The sequence below is a fragment of the Drosophila arizonae genome, chromosome X (genome assembly GCF_054131065.1).
Source record: "Drosophila arizonae isolate 15081-1271.41 chromosome X, UAZ_ARI_1.0, whole genome shotgun sequence".
Lineage (NCBI taxonomy): Eukaryota > Metazoa > Arthropoda > Insecta > Diptera > Drosophilidae > Drosophila > Drosophila arizonae.
Genome location: NC_142927.1, coordinates 33774143 through 33797617, shown reverse-complemented (window position 1 = coordinate 33797617; position 23475 = coordinate 33774143). Strand labels below are relative to the sequence as shown.

The following is a 23475-nucleotide window of genomic DNA, read 5'->3' as shown; positions in this document are numbered from 1 at the left end:
ATAAAGCTAATAAGTAAACCAAATCCAAAAGAATAATTCAATTACATACGATTTTGGGATACCATGCGAACACATCCAATAGACAAAGTTAGCCAGGCACATAGGTGCTATGAAAGTAGAAAATTTTAGTAATGTAATAAAATGAACCTCTATTATCTTTGAGTTGTGGACAGCGAATGCTCTCCGTATTTTATTCAAATAAAGTCTTAGCCTAAAGTACATAAAGTTTACATAAAGAATTCTGTCGCTTATAGCAGCGGCAGAATGGGAGTATATAACATGCTGTATGTGTGTGTATATATGTTTGTATGCATATGCAGAAGGCATATATATTTAGCGTATAAGCTGCGGCGTGGACAAGAGCGTAACAATGCTTACGTTGCAGATCCCACGCTGCAGGCCAGTCTATACATAAGTGACCGATCATATTACGGCGCTTATGTATAGCTGTTATAATATAAGTAAAGCAACAAAGTGTTGCTATGTTGTGAGCATGATACTCTTACTTATATTTTAGGCATATATCAACTTCATATATTGTATACACTACAATACTGTGAGCATATGCTTATATGACATACAACATACTACACCTCCCCTTTTTAAAAAAAATAACGTAATATAATGTAGTTATTTAAAATAAAAATTATTATTAGTTTTTTTTTTGTTATGATGTATTCTTATGACAAAATATTTTAGGTGTTTACAAAAAATTTTTTTTTTTTTTTTTTAATTAATTAATTTTTGTTTCATAAATGTTTTTATTTTTTTTTTTTTTTGTGTATTATATGATATTTAGGGGGAAAAAAAAAGAATTTTCTCTTTTTTTTTTTGTAATTTTTGTATTTTTTACGTTAGTATTTCTATATATATATATATTGTGTTTAATTTGATCAATTGATTATTTTCGGATTTTGTTTTTTTTTGTTTTTAGTATATCAATATATAGGTTTGAAATAATCAAACAACCACTAATTTGGTTGGATTTTTTTTGAAAAATGAAAGAAAAACACTGCTTTTTTAAATCTTTTTTAGTCTATCCCTATGAACTTTCTGTGTTTTATTCTTACTATTTGTGTTTTTTATAACTATATTATTATTATTTTCTATACTAGTGACCTCAAATGGTCCTATATAAGCAGGCTCTAGCTTATGACCTGTTTCGTTTTTTAAATAGACCTTGTCTCCTATTTCTATTTTAAAATCTAATACTTTCTTATCATTTTCTTCTTTTTGTTTAATTTTATTGTTTTCTAAAAGTATTCGCGCTCTCTTATACGCGTGTTCTAGTCTAAACTTAACTTCTTTAGAATAATCTTCTATATTATATATAGGTTCTATGCTATTTACGCTATTAAATTGAATTGGTAGATTGTTCTGTCTACCAAATACTAATTCATATGGACAATAATTGTGAGTTACTGATGGTGTTGTGTTAAAACAATACACGAAATACTGTAACCATATGTCCCAATCAGTTTTATCTACTGATATATATGAACGAATGTACTCATTGAATGTCCTATGACTTCTTTCAACGGTACCTAATGTCTGATGATGGTGTGCTGTAGACGTTATGTTGTCTATTTTTAAATATTTGCACAGATCAGTTATAATAGAATTTTTGTATTCTGTTCCCATGTCCGTAATGAACGTCTTCATTGGACCGTACTTCAGAATAAAATCTTCAAATATAGCTTTGGCAACAGTTTTTGCGCTTTTGTTCGGAATTGGAATGGCTACTAAATATTTTGTTAAATCGCATATTAGCGTAACTGCGTATTCATTGCCATTTTCCGATCGTGGTAGTGGACCAATTGTGTCTACTATCACTCTGTCGAAAGCATATTGTGGTGTTTCAGTTATGATCATTGGTGATCTTGTATGTATTGTCGTTTTTGACATCAGGCATTTTGGACATTTCTTAATGTACTCTTTGATATGACGTGTCATATTTTTCCAATAATAATGTCTCTTTACTTTGGCCAAAGTTTTTGTAATGCCTGTATGACCTCCTTGTATTGGATCATCATGTAATGTAGACAAAATTGCTTCTTTTTCTTTTTCATTATTTATTATGGTCACCGGCTGGAGTAGCGCTACTCTTAAATTCTTTAATATATTATTGCCCATATTTTTAAAAGACTCTATTGAAATTGATTCAAAGATCTTTTCGCTCGGTGCCATTTTTAGTTTGCTGATTTTATATACCCCGGCTTGTCGTTCAAGCCTTTGGAAAAACTGACCTAAGTCGAGGATTCCATTGGAGTATAAATCGCTAACTGTAATTCTTGCTATAACTTTTTTTCCATGTTTCAATAAACATGTAGAATCTGTTAGTCGCAAGGTCACTACTTTTCGTACCTCGTCATTTGTGATGACTTCGTATACGTTGGGCTTAGAAGCTTGTTTTAGACTTTGCCTTGGCAATAGTCTCTCTTTATTATCTGCGCAGATATTGTTTTGTCTACTTTGTTGCCTGGTAGTGACTTTCAGGACTTTTTTGTTCATATCAATTAAATCGGATATTTTTATCCTAGATAAAGCGTCTGCTACAAAATTGTCTTTTCCTCTCAGATACTCTACCGTGAAATCGTATTCTTCTAACTCGAGTCGCATGCGTGTTAATTTTGAGCTTGGGTTTACCATAGAAAATAGGTATGTTAAAGGCCTGTGATCCGTTCTAACTGTGAAGTGTTTGCCATAAATATATGGTCGGAAATGTGTTATTGCCCAATGTATTGCTGCTAGTTCTTGTTCTGTAGTACTCTTATTGCTTTCACCTTTAGTGAATGTTCTTGATGCATATGCAACTGGGAGCTGGTGTCCATTATAGTTTTGAGTTAAAACTGCACCACATGCTTGTTTGCTTGCATCTGTGATTATGCAAAATTCTTTGCTAAAATCAGGGTACTGTAGTAGATTTGGTTGAACAAGTTTATTTTTTAGATATTGGAATGCTTTTTCACACTCTGTTGTCCATTCAAATGGGATATTCTTTTTACATAATCTTGTTATGTGCCGTGAATGTTCGGCGAAGTTTTGTATAAAACGTCTATAGTAATTGCAAAATGCAATGAATCTTCTAGCGCTGTCTGCGTCCGTAGGGACAGGATAATTATTAATGACATCAAATTTGCTGTCATCTGGTAAGATTCCTCTATCTGTGCATCTATGACCTAAGAATGTCACCTCGTGCATGAAAAATGAGCATTTTTCTGGATGTAGTTTCAGATTATGTTTTCTGCAAACATTGAAAACATCTGTCAAATTTTTAATCATATGTTGTTCAGAACAACCAATGACGATTAAATCATCCATGTAAAGGAAAGCTTGAGTGGCCTCTAGACCTGAGAATGCTATTGTCATCATTCTCTGAAAACAATTAGGCGCTATCTTTAGACCAAATGGTAATCGCGTAAAGCGATACGAACCATTGTTTGTCGAAAAGGACGTTATATCTCTTGAGTTTTCCTCAAGTTCAATTTGATGGAAGCCTGACATTAAATCGAGGCATGAAAAATATTTTGCTCGACCCAGTTGATCAAGAATATCGTCAATTCTGGGGAGTGGAAACTTATCGGACAACAATTTTTTATTTATTTGGCGATAGTCAACTACTAATCGCCATTTTTTTTCTTCTGTGCCCGGAAGGGCTTTTTTGGGAACTAATAAAAGTGGGCTATTATAGGATGAAACAGACGGTTCAACAATATTCTGCTCAATTAACTTTCCAACTTGGCGTTGGATTTCCTCTATTTGGCTATGCGGACATCGATAATTTTTCACGTATACTGGCTCATCGTCTTTAAGTCTCAATTTTTGTTTATAAAAGTTGTTTATTGTGATTGGTTCGGTTTCAAGTCCGAAAACATCACTATATTGGGTGCATAGTTTCTCAAGTCTTTCTTTAAATAAGGGTGGAAAATTTTTTTTTAATTTGTTAAGTACGGACTCTGTTCTATTATCTTTGGAATTTTGAACTACATTGTAGTTCGAAAGTGATTCAAATTTCAATTTATCTATGTTTACTATTTGATATGTTCTGGTTGTATTTAAGATTCGGACAAACGCATTCTGGGCTGTTGTAATTGTATTTGCAACATAGACACCCGGTTTAATTTCCTGATTGGGAATTAAAATATTTTCTTCGGACGAAGATAATTTAATTTTGCGTATCACCTGGGATCTGGCTGGTAGAAGGGTTGAGTTAGTACCAGACTTAAATGTTATTGGAACATAAATGGGATACGTTAAGTTTTGCGGTCTAATTATAAACCAATCATCTGAGCTATTATAATCTAATTTGCAATTAAATCTTTTAATGAAGTCTAGTCCTATTATTCCATCGCATGGGATTGCGAAGTCTGATCGAAGTATGTGAAATTTGTATGGAATAATAAATTTGCCTGTTTGTAGTTCAATTGAGGCTAGTCCCTTGGAATTTATTATTCCTTCACCTATGCCTCGAATGTCTATGATTTTATTGGTTTGGATGTCATGAAAAACATCCGAATTTTCTTTAACAATTGAGATATCTGCACCTGTGTCAATCAAAAATGTTATGTTTTTATTTGTTGCAACATTTTTAAATGACACGAAGTTATTGAGACTTAAATTGACGGTAAAAATTCTTTTAGTTAATTTTGAGTATCTGGAGGCGTTTGGGAGTTTCCCGGAGCTTCCTTGACAATTCTTACGTTATTGTTGTGGCCTCTTGTCGAGTTGCCACGGCCTCTTGAGTTGCCTCTATATCGGCTCTGTCCTCTACTGTATGTGTTGTTAGTTTGGTAACCATTATTGTGGTTATTACCTCGACTGTGGTAATTCCCACGGTTACCCCTATTGTTTTGTCTGTGGTAATACAGGACAGCATTTGACTGACCTGTTGCCTCAGTACAACTGTTGACAAATTTGCATACGGCTTCGTTCATGTCATTAAACGTTCCCGCCTGTATGATAAGTTTTACCTTATCTATAGAGCAGTTTTGGGTCATGGCCTTTACAGCTAAAGTTGTACTATATTTGTTTGCTAGTTCATATGTTAAACCATCGCTTATATACGCACTTTCGAGAGCTTTTGCCAAAGTTGCCACCTCTTGAGTGTATTGATTGGCTGTCTTGCTTCTTTGCTGCAGGTTAAGGATTTTTGCAGATAATACCTCTACAGATTCTCCTTTAACTGACTTTGATAAGCTAGCAATAATGGCGGGAATTGTCTGCTCATTGCTTATCAAATTACGTGCGTTACCCTTCAGTTTAGTCTTTATTAGGTTTATGGCAACTGCTTCGTGGCTGCCCTTTAGGGAATCTATAAGTTCCAAAGCATCCACGAAACTACGTAGATTTTCAGCTTTTCCATCGAACTCTGGCATGAGTGATGAAGCTAACTTTAAGAAATCTACGACAGTTTGGGCCATTGTGTCTTGTTGTATTTTTATATCAATTTCAGACACATGGAAAGTAGCGGGCGTATTAAGAATATTCGGCACGAATATATCTATTTTGTGCCTTTCTGAGATGTATAGAAGGTTTTCTCTCAGCCTTTTAAGTACATCATTTACTTGAGTGTGGTGCAATTGCGTAAGTCTTGGTGCGTTATTATAAACTATCTGACGAACGTTGTTGTAGATTTCAACCAAATTTTGCACATGTTTTATTTTTGTTTGAATTGTTATCGAGGCGCTCTTATTGAGGCACTTAAACGATTTGTCAAACTCTACACGTTGTTGTTTGATGTTGGTCACAATTTCTGACCATTCCATCAATTATAGTTCGTATTTTTTCTGTTTATGACTGCATCTTATCGATGCAATCGTACAAGTAGTATCGTAGCCGGACCAAGTATTGGATGTTCCTCAACTATGGTTTTAACCATTACATAAGGTAATGTGCTAAGTGCTTTGCCTTTTTCTATTTGAGTTAGGCCAAATAGCGGGCTTGCGATACTTCCAAATGTATCTATATATTTATTTTCGAAATCAGATACTGGAATGAATTCGAAATGCCGTTGTAATATTGTCAACGAGTTTACTCTAAAATTCGGTTCTTTGTTATAAATTTCTTGTATTTTTCCGATCATTTTAGAACATTTCGAAGTACGAACTATTTTAGTTGGCGAATTCTGCAATATGTCAGATAATATTCGGATTTTAAACTTTATCTAAATCGTTTGCACGACTTAGATACCGTTTTTTTAGTGTACGCTTGTACAATAGATACGCTTTCATTAACAGATTTAAAGCCGTTAAGGCCACCAACAGAGCTAGTAGCAGTGTATGCGTTTCTAGATGTGGTGTGGTATCCATGACTTCTACAACATTGACCACATTTGCTGTATTATCAGCAGCCTTTGAGGTTTTGCCTCCCATTTTGATCTTTTAAAGTAAATTTTCTATTTTGTTTATTATTATGTTTTTTTTTTTTTTTTTTATTTAAAAGGTTTTCTCTTTTTTTTTTTCTTATATTCTAATCATTTAATTTTATAAGTATATTATGAAATAAATTAAAATAAATTTATTTTCAAATTTCTCTTAAGTCAATCTTTTAAAGTAAATTTTCAATTTTGTTTATTATTATGTTTTTTTTTTTTTTTTTTATTTAAAAGGTTTCCTTTTTTTTTTTTATTCTTATATTCTAATCATTTAATTTTATAAGTATATTATGAAATAAATTTATTTTCAAATTTCTCTTAGTCAAACAAAAAAATTTTGTGTGTCATTTACGCACCTCCGTGCATGAATAGACGCAATAAGGACTAAAAAGAGGGCCCTCGCAGTCTGCTGGACACCTCTTTTTTAGTACGGGCAATTGTTTCTTTGGTTGTGGTTCCACAACCTCTACTCTATCTGCCAGTTTTTCAATATTTTTACTACCGTTAACCTTATCTGAACTGGCAGATTTGTTTTTTTTTTAATTTTTTTTCTTCGGAGTCGAGAAATTCGATCTCCGCCTGTAATTTTACTGATGTATCCCAACTTAGTTGTTGGGGTCCATACAGTAGCCTATGCAGTTCGGCCTTACGTTTCTTTATTCTATGTAAGACTCCACTGCGCCTAGTTTTTCTTTTCATTTTTTTATATCGTTCATTTAAGAATATAATTTATTCACATATACATATATATATATAGAAGTCTATATTGTTTTTTTTTTTTTTTTTTTTTTTTTTTTAATTTCTGTTTCAAATTTCTATCATTTCCCCTTTTTTTTTTGTATCAATTATTATTATTTTCTTTTTATTTTTTTTTATTTTTATTATTTTTCCTACTCGACCAACGCAGTGGTCTTCCTGTCTAAATTTTGCATGGCTTTACGGGCCATGCGCTATACCGAGCAACGCAATCGTCGCTCAGTAGTACAATTTTACAATGTATAACTAAAATTAAATTTTATATCTTAATATATATTATTATAGTCTATAACGTTGCGCGCTCTGAGTAGCGCTGTCGGTTCACATGATCCTGTTGTAGGGCTGGGCGTGGCCGGTGCAGGTCCTTGCACAGGCTTTTTCTGCATTAAATTGGCCCAGCTTGGCGCGCTGGGCGTGGCCGGTGCTGGTCTTCGCACAGGCTTTTTTTTTATATTTATAGTTGATTATGTCCGTTGTTGCTGCGGCTCATTGTTGTTGTTGTCATTTGGTTCGGGGGCCGAGCTTGGCGCGCTGCTGTTGCTGCTGTTGTTGTTTTGTTGCAGGTTTGTTGTTTTTGGTGTCACTATTACGCTGCTGTTGCTGCTGTTGTTGTTTTTGTTGCAGTTTTGTTGTTTTTGGTGTCACTATTACGCTGCTGTTGCTGCTGTTGCTGCTGTTGTTGTTTTTGTTGCATTTTGTTGTTTTTGTTGATGGCATGGGTCAGACGCTTGGAGTCGGCTTTTATACCCACAAGGCTGAGGATTTTTTTTTTCAGATCAGCATAACAATTTGGCAGCCACGTAACACTTATTTAAGTCTTAAGTTTTTGACACGAAATATGAAAGTGACGCCAGACAGTAACAACTGTCACGGTCGCCATGTAATAAAATGAACCTCTATTATCTTTGAGTTGTGGACAGCGAATGCTCTCCGTATTTTATTCAAATAAAGTCTTAGCCTAAAGTACATAAAGTTTACATAAAGAATTCTGTCGCTTATAGCAGCGGCAGAATGGGAGTATATAACATGCTGTATGTGTGTGTATATATGTTTGTATGCATATGCAGAAGGCATATACATTTAGCGTATAAGCTGCGGCGTGGACAAGAGCGTAACAATGCTTACGTTGCAGATCCCACGCTGCAGGCCAGTCTATACATAAGTGACCGATCATATTACGGCGCTTATGTATAGCTGTTATAATATAAGTAAAGCAACAAAGTGTTGCTATGTTGTGAGCATGATACTCTTACTTATATTTTAGGCATATGTCAACTTCATATATTGTATACACTACAATACTGTGAGCATATGCTTATATGACATACAACATACTACAGTAAAGAGAACAACACGAAACAGAAGCAAAAATGACATAAACCATAGTCATGACTAAAATTATAGTCATTAAGGCGGCGATACCACAAATTCGTTGCGCGGAGGATAATAGATCGTGTCCATTGAAATCCACATCCAGCTACAAGAATATGTAATATTAGGTACGCACGTTCCTTTTAATAAACTGGAATGCATTATTGCTTTTGCATGCACTTTGCTAAAGTGGACCGAGACACATCGAAGAGATAAAACAAATCAGCTGATAATGACTTGCATCGATTGTTGTCGGGGCTGCCGGACTAATCGGGCCCCACGTTGGGCGCCAAAATAAATATATGATTTTAAAATTAATTCTGTAACGAGTTACATTATCAAGCGCAGATGGTGGAATAGGAGGATTAGAGCAGTGCACGCGCTGGATCCGGCCAATGGGTCATCGGGAGAAGGGAAGGGGTAAGAAGAGGGGAACTGCGACTCCTAGCGCTGCCAAGATATATTTATTAATAAAAATCGCGTGCAAACGATTATCTTCGGCCACTTGCTTAGAAGAGAGAAAAGAAGAGCGAGAGAGATAGAGATAGAACAGATTTAGACACACACCAACATACCTGTCCAAGCTGGGTCTCGCTGCGCAAGCAAATATGTGCCTGCTCAGCGAAAGTCGGCCTTTGATATTAAGGCGACCGACCGTGCCCACCCTACCTTGATCGCTGGCTACCTGCCTATATTGTCAGCGACCCCATTCCCAGCTAGGAGAGCTAAAAACCTATAGAAACGCGCCGCATGGCCCCAAAATAATTAAACTTAATTATACTTCATTAGATTTAATATAAACAAAATAACTATACATATGTAAATAGTGGTTTTGGGCATAGAGAATACGAGATTATAAACAGACGAAAAAGAAAGCTTTCGGGGAGCTTTTTCTCTCCGCCTTAAACCAGCTGATCGAAATGAGGAAGGTAGAAGTGGATAGAGATTAAAATTTATGCATTATGTTCTTTCTTTTTAATGCAGCGGGTGTTAAAAAAAACGCTGACTGATACGAAAAAATAAATATGGAATTGGTTAAATTTATAATGCAGCTCCACTTACTGTGCTGTCCCGCGATGAAAGCGCTTCCATTTCGGTTGGGCGGCAAGCTGTGCTAACAAAAAAATGTATATGCAACTACAAAAAAAATATAATGCATAAAATACGAATGGGAAATGTTCATCGGGAGGAGGTTAAGCTTATTGACTAATGTTATTTTTAAATTATTCTACTATTTAACTATTATATTATATTCATGGTGAAATAAAAAAAAAAGAAAAAAAAAATGAACTCCGTGCCTATAATACAAATTAGTACATCAATATTCGCCAAAAGTGGGACTTCTTAAATAAAAAATGCAATGATTATTGTGCAACAGGTGCAGGTGCGGAGATATATGTATGATGCGGTATTCTGCAGCACTGCTTATATGTGGTTGTGCGCAGATGCAAAGATTTAGTTGTGCGCCGATGCAAAGATTTAGTTGTGCGCCGATGCAAAGATTTGGTTGTGCGCCGATGTAAAGATTTAGTTGTGCGCCGCAATAGCACTTTGGCAAAAAAAATTAAAATTTTTTGCTGGGTGCCAAACCTGCAAAGAGGTTTGTGCAAACTGATTTTAGGCCTCATTCTGACTTATGGAAATGCCACTACTTTCTCCTTACCGAATTCATTAGTTTGGCACTTGCACAAAAGAAATAGTACTTTCATTTTAAAATTTTTCTTTAATTTTCAAATTAACTTTACACTATTTCATAGTGTGATTTTTGCACAACCTTTTCAGTCGGTGGTTGAGATTGGAAAGAAAGAGGAAATATGGCCGATCCCATGAAGCGACAAGTCATCGCTTGGGAACAGTTTTTTATGGCCTGGCTGAGAATGACAATTTCTCCTGTTATTACTGGAGATTCGGGATTGCCACATCCGTGATCTCGTTCAACTATGCTAAGCCACTATGCTCAGCGCACTGCCTACTTTTAGGCTGTTTCTTTTTTTCCTCTATTCCAGCGCCACTACAAGACCCCCCGACCAAAATCACACTATAGGGTGATTCGCGCTGGACTCTGCGATTATTGTTTTAGGTCTTTTGCATGGTATTTACCAATCAAGCGACCCTGCAAATCTTCAATTTCGTAATAACTATTGCCAAGTTTTTTTTTAATTCTTGCCTTTACGAAGTTCGGAGCTAGTTTCGCATTAAAACCCTGTACGAAATTACTTTGTTGAAAATTACGCTTGTAAACTTCTTGACCTACCACAAACGAAACATCACGACAGCGCATATTATAGATATTCTCGTTTCGATTACGTTGTTGTTGCATGCAATCCTTTGCCCTGTCGCGTATAAGATCAAATGAATCTTCACGATTAAGTCGAATAGCGCGATCTTCTAAGAAGTTTAAATTACGTAGCAGTTTGTACGTGGATGCATTGGTCACCATATTTTGGCCAAAGGCGATTCGATAAGGGCTTGTGCCGATAGCCGAATGCACGTCTGAACGCAGAGCGCAACAGATAGAGCTTAGATCAGCGGCCCAATCTTTTTGGTCAGGTGCAATATATGACTTTATTGCTGCTATCACCGATCGGTTGACTCGCTCCGAAGCATTTGCTTGTGGGGAATAAACGGCCGTATATGTATGGTTAACTCCATACTTTTGTAATAATACGTTGAACAACTGAGAGTTGAACTGTACACCGTTGTCAGAGACTATAGTTTCAGGAACTCCGAAGCAATGAAACAAGTCCTGCTCTAAATAGTCTGTGATGGCGTCGGCAGTCAAATTTTTTACGGGTTTCAAAAAGGGGAATTTCGACATATGGTCTAAAACAACAAAGACTCCTATATTCCCGGTGCGACTTCGCGGATATGGACCTAGAAAGTCAATATAAAGTTTTTGGAACACGTAGTGTGTAATTTGGGTGCTTGTTGCACTTACAACTCTCGCAATTATTAACGAATTTTTTTACATCTACTACCATTTTCGGCCAATAAAGATAGCGGCGCAGCTTATCTAGCATCTTGTTTATGCCTGGGTGAGAGGCTAGTGGAGGCTCGTGGGCCTTCTTAAGGACTTCTGGAACCAGCGATTGGGGAACCCAAAGTTTCCAACACAGATCATCGGCTACTTTCTCACCCGACGCGTGATCGGCTCTCCGATATATATAATCGTCAACTACCTTTACATCTGGTGATCTAGATTGATTGGCTAATATTTTGGCTTTGAGTTCTAGATAGTCAGATGTCTTAAAATGAACCGAGTCGAGATCCACGAGACAATCGGCTGAAATTGCAGACACATCTTCTGTGTACACTCGTGAGTGTAGTGATTTTGCCTATTATATTCTGCGCCTTGCCATCTGCAGTACGTACAGATGAATTCAGAGGCTTAAATACAATATTTGAATTAAGAACATGATTACAAAATTCACCAGCAATACAGCTTATGGAAGCTCCTGTGTCCATTAGGCCAGTAATACTCTTTCCTAATAAACTAACATTTGCATATGGCCTAATATCTTGAGCGTTTGCTATCACAGCTAACATTAGCTGCTTCTGCTCTATCTTATGACGTTTTTTTGCTGAGATGCGACGTAGTTGAGAGCGAGATTTGGAGCTTATTTGTGTGTGTATTGTTTCGGAATGGGCATCATAAAGTTGTGAGGTCGTAATTGGGTCGTTGGTATAGTCAACGGATTGAAAATCTATGTGTTGGTTGATGTCGACTTCATTTGTTTGCGTGCACTGGTCGACGGTGCACGGGCTGACAAGTTTTTTGAATGCTTGTTGCATTTCATGCACGAAGGCTTATACGTGTCGGGTTTACCACAACCATAACAAAATACTCGACGTTCCGCTGTACAATCTTGGTACCTGTGCCCTGTCGCATTACAGTTCCAGCACAGTAAATTTACTGCTGATACTTCTGGACTGTCTACGTCCTCATCCGAAGACTCGCGCTCCATTGCCATTCCATTTACTGAGCGACGTGGCATAGGTATAGGATGCGGCCTATTAACTAATGGCTTGCCAATCGTTTGCAAGAAAATTTCGCGCGTGCGCACCAAATGGCGTAGCTGAGCAACTCTTTCAATTCTCTCATAAAGAAGTTCATGCTGAATTTTAGGGAGCAAATTATTACGGAGAATTTGGAGTAGAGATAACTCACGCAAGGGACTCGAAAGTTTGTCCGCAAGTGATACGATGGCCTCATGGAACTCATCGAAGGGCTCGCCTATCTTTTGCTTACGCCTATCGATAGCAGCTCGGATATGAAGGTCAGTTATATCGTCATTAAGTTGCTCTCTAAGTGCAAAACAAAGTTCTTGCCAGCGAATCGCAGGCACACTTTTGTGATAGCGCCAAAACCAATCACTCGCACTACCATCAAAGAGGTTGCTAACGTATCTAGACAACAGCTCAAAATTGCCTTCTAGAGTCTGATGCGTAAGAGCTTCAGTTCGATAAATGAAATCTTCTACTGACAAGGCCGCTTTGCCATTGAAACGTACCTTCCAATTTGAAATAATTTGGCTGATGCGATCTGGTCGCAAATCCGTTCCTAATGACGTGAATCTATTGTTTGAATGGGTGCCAGATATAGTTGAGGCTGGTTGAAACTCTTGTTGGCCGAGATTGCTGGTATTATCTTGCACTGGCAGTATGGGACTGCGACTTGTATGCGGCTCTGCGGATGATGAAAGCAGTTTCTGGAAGCCACTCTCTATCACCTGCGACAACGTCTCACTTTGCCTCAAAGAAATCTGAGCTATCAACTCGGTTTGCCGAAGTGAAGCGGCAGAAATGGCGTCAGCTATCATTGTAGCCAAGTCTGGAGTAAGTGTGGGCGCCACTAAAGGAACCAAGACTGGTGACGAGATATCACCTTCAGACATATTGGAGGTTACTGTCTTTCTTGCCTGAGATCTAGTTTTGGTTGCTGCATTCGACCCTGATGGCTTATCCATTGAAGATTCTGTGCTGACGGCAACACTCTGTAAACGCAACGACTGTTTACAAACTGGACAAACTGTCTTATTAGCTATCTTAGTGTTAAAACACGATTGATGAAAGGTATGGCCACAACTTGTTTTAAATAGCTGGCTTTCGTTAATAATAGATTCTGTACAAATAAAACAGTTTATGATAGGCTCGTCAGGCCGGGATAAATTTTCGCTACTACGCGTTAAAGGCATTTTCTAATCGATATAAATAATAACTAGATAGCAAGCAGATGACAAGTAATTCAAAAAAACTTAACTGACTACTAATAAGTAGGAATATACAGCATTAATTAATAACTCCCAATAGAAAACAAACAAAAAAATAGAACAAAAAATAATAATAAAATCAAACAAAAAATAAACTCGCAAAACGGTAACTGCAAAAAAATAAAGCTAATAAGTAAACCAAATCCAAAAGAATAATTCAATTACATACGATTTTGGGATACTATGCGAACACATCCAATAGACAAAGTTAGCCAGGCACATAGGTGCTATGAAAGTAGAAAATTTTAGTAAAGAGAACAACACGAAACAGAAGCAAAAATGACATAAACCATAGTCATGACTAAAATTATAGTCATTAAGGCGGCGATACCACAAATTCGTTGCGCGGAGGATAATAGATCGTGTCCATTGAAATCCACATCCAGCTACAAGAATATGTAATATTAGGTACGCACGTTCCTTTTAATAAACTGGAATGCATTATTGCTTTTGCATGCACTTTGCTAAAGTGGACCGAGACACATCGAAGAGATAAAACAAATCAGCTGATAATGACTTGCATCGATTGTTGTCGGGGCTGCCGGACTAATCGGGCCCCACGTTGGGCGCCAAAATAAATATATGATTTTAAAATTAATTCTGTAACGCGTTACATTATCAAGCGCAGATGGCGGAATAGGAGGATTAGAGCAGTGCACGCGCTGGATCCGGCCAATGGGTCATCGGGAGAAGGGAAGGGGTAAGAAGAGGGGAACTGCGACTCCTAGCGCTGCCAAGATATATTTATTAATAAAAATCGCGTGCAAACGATTATCTTCGGCCACTTGCTTAGAAGAGAGAAAAGAAGAGAGAGAGAGATAGAGATAGAACAGATTTAGACACACACCAACATACCTGTCCAAGCTGGGTCTCGCTGCGCAAGCAAATATGTGCCTGCTCAGCGAAAGTCGGCCTTTGATATTAAGGCGACCGACCGTGCCCACCCTACCTTGATCGCTGGCTACCTGCCTATATTGTCAGCGACCCCATTCCCAGCTAGCTAGGCTAAAAACCTATAGAAACGCGCCGCATGGCCCCAAAATAATTAAACTTAATTATACTTCATTAGATTTAATATAAACAAAATAACTATACATATGTAAATAGTGGTTTTGGGCATAGAGAATACGAGATTATAAACAGACGAAAAAGAAAGCTTTCGGGGAGCTTTTTCTCTCCGCCTTAAACCAGCTGATCGAAATGAGGAAGGTAGAAGTGGATAGAGATTAAAATTTATGCATTATGTTCTTTCTTTTTAATGCAGCGGGTGTTAAAAAAAACGCTGACTGATACGAAAAAATAAATATGGAATTGGTTAAATTTATAATGCAGCTCCACTTACTGTGCTGTCCCGCGATGAAAGCGCTTCCATTTCGGTTGGGCGGCAAGCTGTGCTAACAAAAAAATGTATATGCAACTACAAAAAAAAAATATAATGCATAAAATACGAATGGGAAATGTTCATCGGGAGGAGGTTAAGCTTATTGACTAATGTTAATTTTAAATTATTCTACTATTTAACTATTATATTATATTCATGGTGAAATAAAAAGAAAAAGAAAAAAAAAATTAACTCGGTGCCTATAATACAAATTAGTACATCAATGTTCGCCAAAAGTGGGACTTCTTAAATAAAAAAGGCAATGATTATTGTGCAACAGGTGCAGGTGCGGAGATATATGTATGATGCGGTATTCTGCAGCACTGCTTATATGTGGTTGTGCGCAGATGCAAAGATTTAGTTGTGCGCCGATGCAAAGATTTGGTTGTGCGCCGATGTAAAGATTTAGTTGTGCGCCGATGCAAAGATTTAGTTGTGCGCCGCAATTGCACTTTGGCAAAAAATATTTAAATTTTTTGCTGGGTGCCAAACCTGCAAAGAGGTTTGTGCGAAATGATTTTAGGCCTCATTCTGACTTATGGAAATGCCACTACTTTCTCCTTACCGAATTCATTAGTTTGGCACTTGCACAAAAGAAATAGTACTTTCATTTTAAAATTTTTCTTTAATTTTCAAATTAACTTTACACTATTTCATAGTGTGATTTTTGCACAACTTTTTCAGTCGGTGGTTGAGATTGGAAAAGAAAGAGGAAAATATGGCCGATCCCATGAAGCGACAAGTCATCGCTTGGGAACAGTTTTTTATGGCCTGGCTGAGAATGACAATTTCTCCTGTTATTACTGGAGATTCGGGATTGCCACATCCGTGATCTCGTTCAACTATGCTAAGCCACTATGCTCAGCGCACTGCCTACTTTTAGGCTGTTTCTTTTTTTCCTCTATTCCAGCGCCACTACAACGCATGGGTGGCAGTGTGCGCTTACTATGAGAACTTAATTGCTTAATAATTTTTTTTTTGTGGACGTACGATCTTCATGAAACTTTCAGATTATGATTATAACATGGATATGCATGCAATTGCCAAAGCACAAGTCTCTAGTATTTGAAATACGCTTTTTACAAAAGTGATGGTTAGGGGGTGAATTTAGAGGTGGGGGGTTAATTTTAACAAAAACCGAAATTGTATAAATTGCATATAAGCATATATTAAAAATTTGGAGATTATAGCAATAAAGGTGTAGAAGATATAATTTTATAACTGGTTTTCGATAAGGTTTTTATCGATAAAAAAAGATCGGGATGAGTTATCGATATTTAATGATAAACTTGATATGCGCGCTGTAATTACGGACATTTTAAAAAAAAATTTGAAGTCTCTAGCTCTTATATCTTCTGAAATCGACGCGTTCATACATACGGACAGACGGACAGACGGACAGGGCCAAATCAACTCAGCTTGTCACCCTGATCAAGAATATATATACTTTGTGGGGTCTGCCACGCCTCCTTCTCCCTGTTACATACCCTGATTTCCCATTGAAAATGGGTTCAGGGTATAAAAAGAAGAAAAAAGGATAAGAAAATTTGGGAAAAAAAAAGAAAGAACAAGTAAGAAAGCTCTAGTCGAGACTATTCGACTACGAGATCCCCTGAACCCTTGGAGTAATAGCTATTTCAATAATTTTTCGCGTCTTTCAGCTTACACAAGAAACACGCACACACACACACACACACACACACACACACGCATACACAGGCATCATACACACACACACATACACAAACAATTACATACATATACACATACAAGCATAAACACGCATGGGCGGCAGTGAGCGCTTACTATGAGAATTTAATTGCTTAATAACTTTTTTTGTGGACGTACGATCTTCATGAAACATTCAGATTATGATTATAACATGGATATGCATGTAATTGCCGAAGGACAAGTCTCTAGTATTTGAAATACGCTTTTTACAAAAGTGTTGGTGAGGGGGTGAATTTAAGGGTGGGGGGTAAATTTTAACAAAAACCGAAATTGTATAAATTGCATATAAGCATACATTGAAAATTTGGAGACTCTGTAAGGTAGTAAATTTAAATGCTGGGGTAGACTCAGTCTACCCAGGGTGTTCTCACAAGAAATTTATTTTAAATAATAGTGTGACACCTGGGGGGGGGGGGGGGGGGGGGAATATCTAACGTTATTGACCGGGAAATGGGAGAGGGGGGGGGGGGGGGGAATCTAATATGGGGACCGCCACTCACGTGTACCTTTTCTTCTCCAGCGCCTTTGCTTCAGTTGCCGTTTATTCCAATGAAAGTCGTCGATCTCTTTCCGTATTTCTTTCTTCTTTTATTCAAAATGTCACTTAACCTAGCCGCGTTTCACAAGATTCCACTACGCGCTTAAATTTAAAAGAACTCTATCACCTTTTTCTTCGCGGTCAATCCTTCCTTCTCGCTACTCAATCCCGACTCGACTCAAAAAACTCTCTCTTTTCTTGCGCTCGCCCAAAGCGCTCGGCGTCGGCGACGCAACTCTCCGCTCACAACTCTCCACGCAGGGTTGCGCCGCCGATCGCCGATAAATCGTCAGCGCTTTGGGCGGCATTTGCAAATATCAATTCAAATGTCAAAATTATATCAAATACTAATTTTTACTTAATTATCACTAACTTAATTCCTAACTGCTACAGCTAAATCTTACCGACTACAAAACTAACCCTAATTAAACCTACTTAATTTACTAACTTAACTCTAAATCTTAATGACTACAAAATAAACTAACTATTTCATAAATTCCGATAACAATTCAATAACAACAAACGTTTCTTCGATTCCAATAAAAATAAACATTTCTTCATTTCAAGCCCAAAAATAAACATTTCTTCATTCTCTTAATTCCAATTCGTAAATCAACATCTCCTCTCTCTTTCATAAAAAATAAACATTCTTCATTTCAAATAATCGTGAGGCGGTAACTGGGGCGCCGCCTCACACCCCCCCCCTTACTTAATCAAGGAGACGACCACGGCTCCTGTGGCCGCCACCGTGACATTGTAGACTCCGGCGTCCGACGTCACTTTGAAGCGCGTGCGGCGATGTCGGCGACTGCAAACCTCCGCTTCCCTCCTCACCAGCTCTACTACTTCTTCGGCTAGAACCGTGCCCTCCGGGCGCACTGTCCAGTCCCGCGGGATGGACACGAAGCCCTCTCGTCCCGCACTATCCTCTGCTCTTGACTGGGACGCCTCGTCTGCTTGCCATCCATCGAGGACATCATCTAGCTCCCTCCGATGGCTCGACCCCGCCAGACGGGGATCATCTAGTTTCCGCCATCTTGGCCGCGGCTCGGCGTCGCTCGCTGGTCGTCTCCGTCGGTCTGCCCTGCCACTGCTCGACGCTCCTTCGGCGTTCGGGGATCTGGCATCTCGATCCCGGCGGCCTGCACCCGACTGTCGACTCGTGCGCTCCGGACGATAGACCGGCTGGGCCAATCCACGCCTGTTCTCGACGGCCCCCGGAACATAGCGAAACGCGACCCGCGCGGAGTCGCGGCATCGGTTATCGCCTCGATCGTCCTCTAATCGGCGCCGTGGAGTCGGCATCGGCTCCGCACCCTCTCGCCGCTCGCCCCTCCTCGTCCAAAGCTTCTCTGGCTCTCCGGCTTCCGCTCGCGACGCCACCCTCGAGGCAGGATTTGGGCGGAGGGACAGCGCTCCCTGCCGCCTCCTACCTCGCGTGGCGGGAGCCGGTCGGCGACCTCTTCCGCGTTGCTCTCCTCCTCGCGTTCATCTGCAGCCCACGGCATCGGGCTGGCCCAGCGCTCTAACTCCTCGTCTGTTGAGATACTGTGGCCCTCCACCTGGGACGGAGTCGGCGAAGTGGGAGTAGACGCCGGTTCTTCCACGTGCGGTGGAGTCCGCTGCACTCCAGGCGCTGGTACATATATTGTGGTGAAACTTCCCTTCAGCACCATAATTGCGTCCTCCAAGGCCACCGACAAGTCAATCGTGGAGTGATGGATGGAAGGGACAGGACCGGTGCGTGGCTGCCTCTCCCACGACGACCCTTGAGGAAATGCCTCCTCCCATTCCTCGTCACTACTGACAGTGATCACGTCGTCTTCCATTTCGCTTATCTGTGGGAATTAGAACATTAATATTCACTCTCTCTCGGATCTCTTCTTGACCAAAACAGTTAATGCGTTAGTGTGAGATTAGTGAGGTTTTTCCAAAGAGGTGGTAGAGGGGATAGCGGGGTTTCATGCAATCGAGTCTCTTTCATTCGAGCGGCGTGCCAATGCTCGATTTAAGCCGATCGAATCTTCCTTCCTCTCCCGTTTCCTCTCTCAGCATCGTCTCGCCGGTCTCCTCCTCCTCAGTGTAGAAAGGCTTAAGCTGGGAAAGGTTGGCCACCCTCTTCCTTCGTTCGCCCGCTCGAGCGAGTCGCACCACGTTGGGGGAGATAAAGTGGACGACCCTGTAGGGGCCCTCGAACTTGGGGGCCAATTTCGCCGCGAAGCCCTCCGCTGCGCTGGACAGCTGGTGCTGCCGCAGCAGAACCATCGACCCTAGCGCGGGTCTCCACTCTCGTCGGCGCAGGTTGTAATACCTGCCTTGGTCCTTCGACGCCTTTTGCAAATTATTACGGGCCACTTCGAAGATTTCTTTCATCGTCTCTTTCTTTGTCTCTAAGTCGACTTCCCTCGTTGCCGACCCGGGAGTGACCTCGTCGTAAAGGGTAGACGGGAGGCGAGGCTCTCTACCCATCATCAGGAACGCAGGCGTGAATCCAGTAGAATCCGCGACACTAGAGTTGATCGCTAACGATATCTCTGGTAGCAGCACATCCCACGAACTCTGATGTCCCTCGATGTACTGGGCTATCATCGTTTTTACGGTGCGATTGGTCCTCTCGGTCGGATTTTCTTGCGGGGAGTACGGGGCAGTGAACTGTAGCCGCACCCCCAAGGACTCCATGTATGACCGAAATCCCTTACTCGCAAACTGCGCGCCGTTGTCACAGACGAACATCTTGGGGACTCCGAATCGAGCCAAAATGCGCTCCCTGAAAGCCGCTTGCAGCAACGCCGCGGTTGCCCTCTTCAACGGCACCAGCTCCACCCATTTGGCGAACGCATCATGGAACACAAGCAACATTGTGTTCCCGCGCTTCGATCGAGGCATGGGACCTACGAAATCCGCGCACAGAATCGACATGGGCTCCGCTACTTGCCTGGTCAGCATCTGACCCGCTGGTTTGCGTTGCTCGCTCTTAAACTTTTGGCACTCCTCGCATCGCTTCACATATAGAGCCGCTTCCCGGAACATCCCCGGCCAGTAGTATCTTTGCGCCAGCCTCATGACCGTCTTCCTCACGCCTTGATGCCCCGCTGTGGGAGCGTCATGGCATTCTTGCAGCACTCTTTTCCGCTGGTGGGTTGGGACACACAATTTCCAGGGAATGTAGTCTTCGTCGTCCACCCGGTGGCCAAGATTACGGTACAGCTGCCCGTTCTCCTCAACGTAATCTTTGAACTTCTCTGGATCCTCCTTGATCCTCCCACGCATCCTCGCTAACCACTTGCAAGGGGGATTGGTCTCCATCATTCGCTGGCAGCTTTCCACAGGTTGGCGAGAGAGTGCGTCGGCCACCACATTTAGTTTCCCTCGTCGATAGCGGATGTCGAATTGGAACTGCTGCAGCTCCAGTGCCCACCTCGCGATTCTCCCTGTGGGGCTCTCTATTGAATTAAGCCACTTCAATGCCAAGTGATCTGTAACTACCTCAAATCGATAGCCTTCGAGGTAGCAACGCATTTTCCTGATAGCCCAGACAATTGCTAGGCACTCCTTTTCTGTAGCTGAATAATTGAGCTCCGCTTTCAACATCTTCCGACTAGCGTACGCAATCACCTTTTCCTCGCCTTCGACCTCTTGTGTGAGCACTGCGCCCAAGCCGTAGTCGCTGGCATCCGTCTGTAGTACGAACCTCGCTGAAAAATCGGGACACGCCAACACTGGCGCGGTCGTGAGGCTCTCTTTGAGTTGCTTCAATGACTCCTCTTGCTCGTCGCTCCATTCCCATTTGTGGCCTTTCTTAAGGAGTCTCGTCATTGGTTCCACCATCGACGCAAAGTTTGGCACGAATCGCCTGTACCACGATGCCATTCCCAAACACTGCCGCAGTTCTTTGAGAGTCGATGGTGTCGGGAAGCGGCGGATCGCCTCGACCTTTGCGGGATCTGTGCGTATCCCTTCTTCGCTGATGACATGCCCGAGATAGACCAACCTTTTCCTGAAGAAGCTGCATTTCTTCCGGTTTACTCGAAGGTTGGCTTTCCTCAATCGGCGGAAAACTTCCCTCAAGTTCTCCACATGCTGCGCTTTCGTGGCGCCGATCACCACAATGTCGTCTAAGTATGCAAAAGCATGCGGCTCCATGTCCGGTCCTATTACTGTGTCCAACGCCCTTTGGAACGTAGCGCCTGCTGAATGTAAACCAAATGGCATCACCCGCCATTGGAATAACCCTCTCCCCGGGACCGTGAACGCCGTGCATTCTCTACTATCTGCTGCCATGGGGATTTGCCAATATCCACTCTTCAAATCCAGGGTGGATATGTATCGTGCGTGTCTCAGCCTCTCGAGAATGTGATTGATACGTGGAACGGGATAGGCGTCTGGGATTGAGTGTGCATTCAGCTGCCTATAGTCCACACACATGCGCCAATCTCCGGTCTTCTTCTTTACCAGAACGATAGGAGCGCTATGCGGGCTCCGCGACGGCTCGATGGCTCCAGCTCTAATCAATTCGTCTACCTGTTCGTCAATTACCTTCCTCATAGCCGGATTCTTGGGATAATATCTTTGCCTTAAGAGGCTTATCATCCCGCATCCTTATGCTATGCTCGGCGATATTTGAAACTCCGTCGAGCCCCTCGAAAAGCGCCAGCTCCGCTTCCAGGAACTCCTTCAGCTCGTCCTCCAGGTCCTCTGGCCACCCCGTGTCGTCGGGGGAAGGCTCTGTATTCTCCTCATCCTCTTCTTGGTATATTGGACGCTGCGGTGACTGACTACTCCGAATTTCGTCGACATCCTCCGCCTCCAATCCCACCAACCTAACTTCTAGGGGGACGCTCCTCTAGTCCTTCCTCCAAATCCTTTGCCCTCGCTAGCTGGGGACACCTCCCGGGTTCTCTTTTCGGGATCTCGCGCCATCTCTTGATCGGCCGGGCCGGTGGTCCGCCGCCCTGCGACGTGCCCTGCCCATCGATCGGCAATCCTCCGCCCGTTGACGCCGCGCCCCCTTTCTGCGTCGGGGACCAACACGGTGCCTCGGGGCCTCTCTTCCGTTCCTTTTCGCGAATCCTCGATCGAGCAAGCGACTGTGGCCCTCCAGACTGGTCGCTTTCTTTCGATTCATGCGGTCCGCTTCTCAGGGACGTCTCTTCGTTCGGCTCCTCCTTCATCCTCATGGTAAGCGCTGCGTTGCCACAACACAATGTGGTGTCCATAGCGCACAAGAAGTCCATCCCCAGGATAAGGTGGTCCAGCATCGCCGGCATGACGAGCAATGTCATCTTTGCAACCTTTCCTGCGAGACTCACCTCCACACTTATCCTCTTCGTTATCTCCAGCGTGGATTCATCAGCCAATCTAATCCGGGACTGCATCTCCTGGATCTCGCCTCGGATCGCCTGCCTGCGCACACAGTCTTCGCTTATGCAACTGCGTGTGGCCCCGGTGTCGATTGTGGCCGTCATCGCTCGACCCCCAATCACCACCGCCGCGACGATCCTCCCCTCCTCCACCGAAAGTGGATTCTTCACCTCATCTTTGCTATCTAAGCGGCGCCGCCCCGCTCCAGCGGGGGGCGCCCCATTCCGTTTCCCGCGTCGTCGCGCTCGCAGCATTCCCGCGTGCTTTTACCTTTCTTTCCACATCGCTGGCAGGATGGTGCTTGCCCGCTTTGGCATTCGCGTGCGAAATGACCTACTTGCCCGCAGCGATAGCAAGTTCGTCGTGTCGCCGTTCCAGACTCGCCCTCCTGCACCATCATCCGGTGGACAGCCTCTTGGGATACCGCCGTGGGCGCCATCGCTGCTCCTGCTGCTTGACCTCTGACTTGGGATCCCGGCGTCTGTGTGCGGAAAGGGATGTTTGGTCGATTTTCCGCCGGCTTCGACCATGCTGTCTTCGTCCTATCTGCCACAGCCTCTCTGCCTTGTTCCCTCCTCTGACCTTGGACATTCTCAAACTCGGCTGCCATCTGCGTGAGTTGTGTCAGCGTGACAAAGTCATGACGCCTCACGTACAACCGATAGTCCGGGGCCGCGTTCTCATATGCTCGATA

General features: G+C 41.7%; 1 protein-coding gene across 1 annotated transcript; it reads right to left on the bottom strand.

Annotated features, from left to right (window-relative positions):
• Nucleotides 1–8028: 8028 nt before the first annotated feature.
• On the bottom strand, nt 8029–14386 carry LOC149268234 (uncharacterized). Its single transcript, XM_089476161.1, has 2 exons — nt 14102–14386; nt 8029–13997 (listed from the first exon to the last, which is right to left on the bottom strand). The coding sequence occupies exon 2, from the start codon at nt 13693–13695 to the stop codon at nt 12205–12207; it is 1491 nt and encodes a 496-aa protein (XP_089332287.1). The 5' UTR covers nt 13696–13997; nt 14102–14386; the 3' UTR covers nt 8029–12204.
• Between the last annotated feature and the right edge of the window lie 9089 nt (nt 14387–23475).